The sequence below is a fragment of the Amyelois transitella genome, chromosome 11 (genome assembly GCF_032362555.1).
Source record: "Amyelois transitella isolate CPQ chromosome 11, ilAmyTran1.1, whole genome shotgun sequence".
NCBI classification, from domain to species: Eukaryota; Metazoa; Arthropoda; class Insecta; order Lepidoptera; family Pyralidae; genus Amyelois; species Amyelois transitella.
In genome coordinates, this window is record NC_083514.1 from 5,258,907 (window position 1) to 5,269,013 (window position 10,107).

General features: G+C 32.6%; 2 protein-coding genes across 3 annotated transcripts; one reads left to right on the forward strand and one right to left on the reverse strand.

Moving 5' to 3' along the window:
- Window positions 1-2,412: 2,412 nt before the first annotated feature.
- On the reverse strand, window positions 2,413-3,211 carry LOC106134975 (gamma-aminobutyric acid receptor-associated protein). Its single transcript, XM_013335129.2, has one exon. The coding sequence runs from the start codon at window positions 3,058-3,060 to the stop codon at window positions 2,704-2,706; it is 357 nt and encodes a 118-aa protein (XP_013190583.1). The 5' UTR covers window positions 3,061-3,211; the 3' UTR covers window positions 2,413-2,703.
- Window positions 3,212-3,973: 762 nt separating this feature from the next.
- Window positions 3,974-7,521, forward strand: LOC106134938 (acyl-protein thioesterase 1). 2 transcript variants are annotated; one of them, XM_013335085.2, is made up of 6 exons: window positions 3,974-4,152; window positions 4,326-4,395; window positions 4,478-4,509; window positions 4,584-4,797; window positions 5,170-5,343; window positions 7,082-7,521. In XM_013335085.2, the coding sequence occupies exons 2-6, from the start codon at window positions 4,345-4,347 to the stop codon at window positions 7,271-7,273; spliced, it is 663 nt and encodes a 220-aa protein (XP_013190539.2). In that variant the 5' UTR covers window positions 3,974-4,152; window positions 4,326-4,344; the 3' UTR covers window positions 7,274-7,521. The 2 variants fall into 2 exon arrangements, with proteins under 2 accessions (XP_013190539.2, XP_013190538.2); XM_013335084.2 differs by having other exon boundaries at window positions 3,975-4,141.
- Window positions 7,522-10,107: the final 2,586 nt, after the last annotated feature.

Sequence of the window (10,107 nt, forward strand, 5' to 3'; positions counted from 1 at the left end):
TTAAGTTCTAAGCTTCATGCATTCGGGACTTCATGAATTGCTAGCTATTAATCCGCTCCCGTGGGAATTTCTCGACAAAAAAGTAGCCGATGGTATTCCTTTATTTCTATTCTACCCATATACCATATCGTCGGGGATAGTTCAAATCCGCGTAACTAGCATTGGATAATTCCGCGTATATGACAAATGTAGCCATTTTAAGTTTTCGCAGGCAATTCACGCAAAATCTTGATAGGCTGCCACCGACTTGAAACGAGTTCATTTCGAACAATCGGAAGCCTGAAATCGCCAAAATAACAACACTGCGTATCTTTCGCGAGCAAGTGTCAACACCGCGTATGTGATTTGGTGACACCGGCAACGAGTTTGTTGTATACACATACATATGGTCACGTCTATATATATCCCTTGCGGGGTAGACAGAGCCAACAGGCTTGAAAAGACTGAATGGCCACGTTCAGCTATTTGGCTTAATTATAGAATTGAGATTCAAATAGTGACAGCTTGCTAGCCCATCGCCTAACTAAGAATCCCAAGTTTGTAAGCCTATCCCTTAGTCGTCTTTTACGTATCCATGAGAAGGAGATGGAGTGGTCCTATTCTTTTTGTATTGGTGCCGGGAACCACACGGCACAAATGTTGTTTAATTTTGCAATAAAACTGTATTTACTTAAAAATTATCATTGCCAACATCAGGTAAGTGTAAATGTAATGTTTTTTTTCGTATATTTAAAATTAAAATCGGTATATAACCCAAGTTTAGTTCTTTTTACCATTCTAACCTCTTAATATCTAATATTTTTTTTCAAAATACACTACAGTATTTAAATTGTGCAACAATCTGGGCACTAATAATGTAAAGTGTTATTGGTTTGATGAGACCACTACTGATTTAAAAGCATCAACGTATGCTTCTTTTTATATTGATTATTTAAAGAAAATTATAGAAGACTGCCCAAAAGATGTAGTAATTTTAAGTGATGGATGCACATCACAAAATAGAAATGTTGTGGTTTCTAACGCTCTCCTGCTACTGGTGATGGAAAAAAATGTTGTGATTATACAAAAATTTATAAAAAAGGTCACACTCAGGTGGAGGTGGATTCAGTTCACTCAATAATTGAAGGAAAATTAAAAAAATCGTGAAATATTTTTACTAGTCAGTACTCTTCGATTACCAAAAAAGTTTGACTGAATCCATCTCCATATAAGGTAGCAACAGTGGACCACACATTCTTTAAAGGTTGGTGCGAAATGTTTGGTTGATATCAGAGTACTAAAATACAATCCCAATGGTACAATTGAATACAAGCTTAACTACAATGACGAGTTTCAACCGTTACCACAAAGGCCAAAAAGAATTGAGCCATTTATACCACCACAGCCTTTTGCTGATAGGTTGCCAATATCCAAATCAAAGTATGAACATTAACAACAATTAAAAACCTTCAGATTGCCATGAATTCTATAACGACTTGCCATACAGAAATACCTAATTCGTACCTGCCTCTTATTAATTAATAGTAATCTTTAACTGTTTACACCTTATAAATGAACAATTTGGTTTTTCTTTTTTTGTTAGAAATTATATATTTTTGTTTAGTTCCTTTGTTGATTTTTATAATTTGATTTTAATTATTACCTACTAGTGCCTATTATTATTTCAAAGTACATAATTTTAAGCACTAAGACTGTTTGATTGTGGTATAATTTTATTTCATTAATATATTTAAGATTTGTGATATTCCGAAGTTTTCCAATTAAAATTACTTAAAAGGTTGAATAAGATTTAATTATATGTTTCATGTTTATAAGAGTAATTTAGTTTATAAGAGATGTTTATAAGAGTAATTCAAATATATTTAAGAGAAAAAGTTTATGTTGATTTTGTTACATTTATCTAACATTTATTCATTTTATCTAACTTTTATAAGAGGCAAAGATTTTTCAATAATTTTGTATAGTTTTATTTTCTACATTGAATAATATTTTTGTTAAAATAATGATATTTGTTTCATATCAAAACCGCGTACTTTCCCCATCAGTTCCATTGTTATAAGTTTATGGTCAAAGCAAATCCGCGTAATTGTCGTAGGGCCTTAATTATTTACTTAAACTGATATATTTTCTACCAAGAGATAGAACACATTACTAATTACTTTTTGTGTAAAAATGAGCTTTAAATTAATTGAATTAATAAAGTTATTAAGTTTTAACCTTCCCCTGTAAAACTGGATCTATTGCAGATACGCACCTTTTACGTATGGTAGATTCGCAGATTTGCACTATCCCCGACGATATTCCATCATAATTATTTAAGTAGTTTTTGAGTTTTTTCCTAACAAACACACAAAAATACAATTTCTTTTTCTTTATTAAATTAGTGTGGATGTGGATAATTAAAGGCAAAGCTGTGAATAATTTTGTTTATTTTGTAGTAGAAATAAATCACACTCCTAAACCAAACAAAGAGATTGAAACAGAAAATTTTCCCATAAAAATATGTGATAAATCAAATTAAACTAGGTAACAATATTGCTTTCACAATATTGTATCTGGAAATTGCAAATTAAAATTAATTATCACCTTTAACATAATACATCATTAATTATTTAAACTAAGCCTTATACCTAAGTGATAACCATATGGTGCAATTAAAGACATTGTATGCATTATATGGTGTTGTTACAGGTATAGTCAAATTTAAATAAATCCATAGACATTTTCATCAGAAAAAGCTATGTAAAGGAAAAAATCTTCATCGTGATGCTCCTGGTACAGAGAACCCATTGTAGCCGATGTGGGAGGAATGACGTTGTTGACGAAGAAGAAAAGTGCGTCTTCAGGCCGAAGGTGGATGCGTTTTCGAATCAAAAAGTAGAATTGACCGACCGTCAAATCAGACGGTACAAGGTATTTCTTTTTGTCGAGGTCGCCAAGCCTTGCCTTCGGGGCTTTCTCAACAATCACAGGCACGCGATCTGGATACTTCCTTCGAATTTTTTCGCCTTCAGTCTTCCTTCGTTCAAAAGAATGTTCTTCTTTATATTGGAATTTCATTTTTGGTTTATTACGATCACTATAATTTCCAAATTGATCACAACAAAGCCAAACTGGATATTACGACTTGTTTTTTGTTTTGCGTTATTGTCTGTAAATGCAGTGACGCAATCAGCTGTTATGACAATGCTTATGAACCACCAATGAACGACCGAGATCAAAAGAAGCACAAACAATTTTCATAGATCATAGAATTTTCGCTTAATTTTACAAAAATCGATTACTATTTTTTTTTTCAATTTTCATCCATAAACGGCGTCGGTGAGATGAGACGAGCTATTTTACTACGATAGTTACGAACCTACGAACAAAACGTTTCCTTCTGCCTACCTTTTGTCTACTTTTCTGCAACAATAAGAACATAGTTACACTCACGCTCATACTAACATATATAAACTCCCTAGCACTGCAGCTGTCTTCTTGTTATTTTGTGTTGATATTTTTAATATGTATCCTTCATATTGAATGGCAAAGCCTCCGTACTAGGTTTCACTGAAAATCAGCGCATTGTGTAACCTCATCATACACATACATATGCTGAGTGGAAACCCTTTTGGTCGCATCATGTATTTTTTTTTTTTTATTTCTATTTTTATGAATGAAAATGTAATGTTACATCTTGCGCTAAATAAAGATTTTTCTTTCTTTCTTTCAAAAGAAACGTGCATGCAGCCTTTGATGCACCGTTGCAAACACAAAAAGTTAAACTGAAATAATAGCTCTGACATTTTAAAGTCGAAATCTATACGCCACAATTCTCCCATCTGAGAAAACTGATGGACTGATGCTGATCGTGTAACCCTTGTCTTATACATTCACGTCGTAACAGTCTTGGTATTGCCATGTTTACGTATTTTTTTGACGTATTGATCGACGCGTTTTTGACAGATGAGGGTTGTTGGTGTTGGAGATTTGATTGACGTTGTGATTGTGTCAAAATAATATTTCATCTGATTGTGTGAGTGATTGTCACGCAAGGCAAGGCAAGGCAAAGCAAACCAAAATTAAAAGCATTTATCAAATCTAAAATCACGTCGCATTGCAGAAGCAAATAAATAGGAGAAAAGAAAGCGAAGTAGAGGTCGATTAAAAGTTATTGTTTTTTGTATGCTTATGTACACTTCCTAAACTATACATTTTTAACGTGCTCTTTTTGGAATAATCAAATATCAGTTACTTCTTGAACAAATTAGATTATTACTTGCGTGCATGAACTGTGTTGATGGATAGTTAGTTTTGTTATAAAATATTGTATTTATTTTCAGGATCAACAAATACTAAATCATGGAACCTAATCCCGTAATTATCGCAGCCACAGCGAAACAAACAGCTTCGGTAAGTTTTGTTGACACTTAAGAAATTGATGATTTTCATGTCTTATTGGGTACCTATCATTAATTCAATTAATTGTTTACAGCTCATATTTTTCCATGGACTGGGTGACACAGGGTAAGTATCTCTTTCTTTGTGAACTTGTATACTTATGTTAAATTTTCGTTTGTAAAAAACAAATTGTTTTACAGCCATGGCTGGGCTAGTACAATTGCCGCAATCAGAGGTCCTCATGTTAAAGTAATTTGTCCTACTGCTTCAACTATGCCTGTGACATTGAATGCAGGATTCCGTATGCCTTCATGGTTTGACTTGAGAACTCTTGATGCTACTGCCCCTGAAGATGAAGAAGGAATTATGAGAGCCACTACTTTGGTTCATGGATTGATATCTGATGAAGTAAAGGTAAGTTACACAATAACAAGTATTTTCTTAACATTAAACTGTTAATTCCAGTTCAACAACTGATTTTTTCACATTTATATTAATTTCACATTACTCACACAGATACTCTTAAAAATTGCAACAGTTTACTAAGTCTCTCCATTCATGGTAAAGATGAACAAACAGACTGAGAAAGAGTGGTAAAGAAATCATTTAAAAAAATATTTGTGCTGATTTTTTGAGTCAGGAGAAAGTGAAGAAGAAAGAAAAGAAGAAGAAAGGTTTCACACCCATAAAACAAATGAATATCATTAAAATTACCTTTATGTTTTGTTTCTTTATGCCACACTTTATTTATTAAACTGTTAAGTAATTTCTCTATTATTGTTTTAGGCTGGCATTCCCGCTAACCGTGTGTTAGTGGGTGGGTTTTCTCAAGGCGGCGCTTTAGCCCTCCATGCCGCCCTAACATACTCACAGCCCTTGGCCGGCGTAATGTCCCTGTCCTGCTGGCTACCAAGACATGCACAATTTCCTGATGGAGTTAAAGCGCCCTTAGATTTACCTGTAAGTTTATTCTACCTTCCTAACTGGTCACTCATTGCTGAGTGTGACTCCAGTTTTGCCATCCAACTATTTCTATTGGTTGCGATTCGTCACTTGGTTCAGGGTGATGCTGATCTATGTTTCAAACCCCTCAGAGATCTGACCTGACCACTGTTTCGGACTGCGGCCTCAGGGTCTTTTCCCCTCCCTTTATTTCAAAATTAAGTAGTAACGTTTTTGCTCAATTGAACTGGGAGGACCCAAACTCTACTTATGATGATAGTAGCGGGAAGGTCCTGGTTATAACAATGAGTCTGTCACCAAGGGACCCCAACTGGGGGTCAATTCATGAATCTTGACCAAAGTGAAGAAAGAGTCAAAATTTGTGAATAAGGAGCCATATTGGATCAGAGTTATAATAATAACATGGTCTACCATTGGTATAAATAATTCTCAAAATAGTCACTGATGTCGCCATTAACACAGTGGAATTTGAAACCAGTTAGTGCCAACGTTGTTAAAAAATTACTTCTAGAAGAATTTTGTAGGCATGACAAAGTAATGAAATATAATATTTAGTATGATTCTGAATTTCGTCCCATTTGGCTATGTAAATGTCTGAAATTCTCTGAATAATTATCATACGCTATTGTTTTGTTGATAACAATGTGCTTGTATTTGCATGACAGTGACAGGAACAAAGGGTCACAGAACCATTGCTACCTAAATACTGTTAACTTTCATAAGCAGAATCCATTATACTTATAATATTCCAGAGCATAAGAGCCCTGATGGGATTCCTATTGAAGGATCTATGGTCAGTCGATTCTGTATACCCTGCTCTCAACTCTGAATGTAGATTTTAAAACCAAGCCTAACACACCTTGATTAAATAGGGAATGATTTGTGAAGAGTCAGATTTGACGACCTTGTATGAAAACAATTATTTATTTATATATTTATGTACATTAAGGAAAATTAGAATAAAACTTAAAATAAAAAGAAATTCAGTACAAGGGTACAATAAAAAAGAAATTCAGTACAAGGGCACTACTTATTTCTAGAGACATTTCTTCCAACAGGCCCATGACAAGAAAGTGTAGAATAGAATAGAATAGATTTATTTTCAAAATTGGATACAAGGTAACACTTATTGATGTCACATTACTTAAATCTAATTATAACTACTACTGCTTCCAAACACATGTGTAGAAAAAGCGGCGGAACAAACTACACTGCAGCATTTTCACCGGACATCAATTTACAAATATAGATCTCTTAAATCTAAATCGAGGACAAATGCACATATTCTACATCAAAAAAAAAAAAAACATGAATGAATGTAAAACTAATTATTGTTTAATTAGTATTACATTCATTAAATCAAATTATTGTTTGTAAAGAAAGGCATTGGCTTGTGTACATAATAATTAAGATATAAACTTACTGATATTAATAAACCTAAAATATATCACAAAATAACAAATAAATAAACATACATGTACTACAGTATAAATGAATAGTGGATATGTCACGACGACGATGTATGTATGTAAACATGTATGTTCAAATATATTACAAAGGTACAGTTAACATTATAGAAATATGATCAGTTTTATGTATGAACCATCATGGATTTGACGATACATTGATTGGTACATGCTCTTCATTTAAGAATTCCACAATTATGTTGAATAAAAATTTGCACAGCTGTGTTGGAAGTGAAAAAATAAATTAATCATTTGCAATTTGATTTTAGATATTCCAAGCGCATGGTGACTGTGATCCTGTTGTCCCATTTAAATGGGGTCAAATGACTGCATCGTTTCTGAAGACATTCATGAAGAACATTGAGTTCAATACATACCAAGGATTGACACACAGCTCATCGGAAGCAGAGCTGAAAGATATGAAAGCATTTATAGAAAGGACTTTGCCAGCAATCAAATGAAATAAGTAATTTCCTAACATGCCTAACTTTATGAAGAAAAAGATGTTATAATAATTAGTCACTTTAATTGAATTTAATACTAATAGAGCATTCCTATCACAAAAGAGGCGCTTCTGGTACAACCTACCTTGGTAGAATTTTTCAAATAATGTTTCATGCTACTTATTTATTCAGTATAATAATAAATTCAGTCTGTTAAGCTTAAAGTAGATTTAAATGAAGTATACAAATAAAAACTTCTAGTGTTATTTTTTTTATTTACTTTAATGACCTGATAAAGTTACCTACAAGAAAATTTCGTAAAATAAATTACCTAATTACGTAAAAAAATTAAGTAAGAAATTAAATCGTCTTCAAAATACACTAAAAAGATAAAATTCATTGAAATTTATATAATAAAAAGTTTTACTTAGGCGATAGTAGTACCTAATCTACCTTCATCAAAAAAATTATGTACCTACCAACCCACTTACGTCTAGGTACGACGTAAATTTAATTTTCAATTATTTTTATAGGTCTATTTACTTAATTGCAGAGTTTATTCTGTTGATTTTTGAGGAGTTTCCAGAAATATCTCCCATATTAAGTATCTATAATCACGCGGACACTGATCTTTTGAACGCAATTTTTTTTAATGTGGTTATAAATACCAAAGATATGCATGCGGTTACATACGAAATACGATTTGTGAACCTCCTTTTTTGAAGTGGGTCGGAAAATACCCGAAAAAAATACTTACAAAATGCGATTTTATCGCTAAATAGCAATTTAATTAAATGTTTCGATTCTATAGTTAAAACCTGCTAAAACAAAATCTCATAGGTACAACTAGGAAAAGCAAAATCTAATTATTAAAACCACGTCCCACGTCCAGGAAAAATAGTTCTGCCTATATTTAAAACATTTTTCCCATAGAAAATTTTGGTGCGCAGACCGCTCCACTGTTAGCGCGAGCGATTCGCCTATTAGGTAAATCGATGAGCCTGATGAGTTTTAACGTTATTACGTAAAAAAAATCTAACTATTAAATGAGATGTTATTGGATAATTAGTGAATAACATTTGCAAATGTGCCGAAAGTTTGAAAAAAGTGCATTCAGTAGTTTCTGAGATCACTGATGATTAATTTTAATGTGGACTAGGATGTTGAGACGTTCTTCTTCTAAATTTAAGAGCTAACTGTTGTCGGTAGAGTTAGGTGAAGCTTTCTTCATTCATCTCTTCTCGCTGTTATTTTTATACTTGTTAGTGTGTTGTTTGGTTTTTGCTATGGTGGCCTGGAAACTCATGAGGAAAACGCAAAAAAATGGAATCAAAGATTTCAGACACGGGAAAATTACCATGGAACTATATAGAAATCAAGATACAATATTAGAAATAAACAACATAACGATAAAAGCAAAATTAAAACAAGGAGTAAGACAGGGCTGCCTACTCTCACCATTGATATATTATATTAAAAAGGGTATCATTTAAGCTATCACCAATTTAATTAGTTTTGTGTTTCTTAAATAATAGGGTTTGTCCTCAACATAGTAGATCTGTCACCAAAATGTAGTCACCAAACAATGCAAAATCAGTTCCACAATAAATCACCTAAAATCCTGAGATATAAGGTCTAGTACCAAATAAATGTTTTTGTATGTATTATAATAGGTGTGTCCTAATAAGTATTTAAGCAAACTAATTTAAAGAGATCACCAATAAATCATATTATGTTACTAGAAAATTGCATTAAGTGCAAATAAAAAATTAGGGTTGTCATCATCGTTTCAACCAAAAGATTCTGCTACTTAACTAGACTCCCAAGGTTCTAAATTTCCACTGGTAGTATAAATTATATTTAAATAAAATTTTTAGCAGAGTAGTAAATAAAACAATTAAAGTTAAAATAATCAATATTTATTGTTGAAAATAATTACCACTGAACAATCAGCGCTGGTTTAAAATAGCTGGCTTATGGCTAGCAGAATAGTAGATAAAACACTTAATTAAAGTTAAAATAATCAATATTTATTCTTAAAAATAATAACCACTGAACAATCAGCGCTGGTTTAAAATAGCTGGCTTATGGCTAGCAGAATAGTAGATAAAACACTTAATTAAAGTTAAAATAATCAATAGTTAACTACTACCCATCGTTGAGGCCGGATTGGTCAATTTTTAAAGCGCGCCAATTTGTCTCCGCCCCTTTGATCGTTTTTTCATTAAAATTATAAATTGATGTATTAAATTGGTAACGAATACTATTAATTTAATATCTGAACGAAATAAAATGTTACTACTGTATTGGTGACAAAATATCAAATAAAAAGGAGTCGCAGTCAGGGATCGATTATCGATTTATTTGGTGACAGATCTACCATTCTGAGCACAGAGCTATTATTTAAGTAACAAAACTATTATTATAAGAACGAAGTTTATATTCATACATACATACATACATATGATCACGTCTATATCCCTTGCGGGGTAGACAGAGCCAACAGTCTTGAAAAGACTGAATGGCCACGTTCAGCTATTTGGCTTAATGATAGAACCGAGATTCAAATAGTGACAGGTTGCTAGCCCATCGCCTAAAAGAGGAATCCTAAGTTTATAAGCCGATCCCTTAGTCGCCTTTTACGACATCCATGGGAAAGAGATGGAGTGGTCCTATTCTTTTTTGTAATAGTGCCGGGAACCACACGGCACATGTAATTCAATATAATTTTATTGGTTATCGATCTCTTATTTTACACATATATTAACATTAATTTGATAATTCATACCTGGGAACAATTTTTGTTTATCTGAGAACGAAAATATTTCGTGGCGATAGATCTATTTATTAGG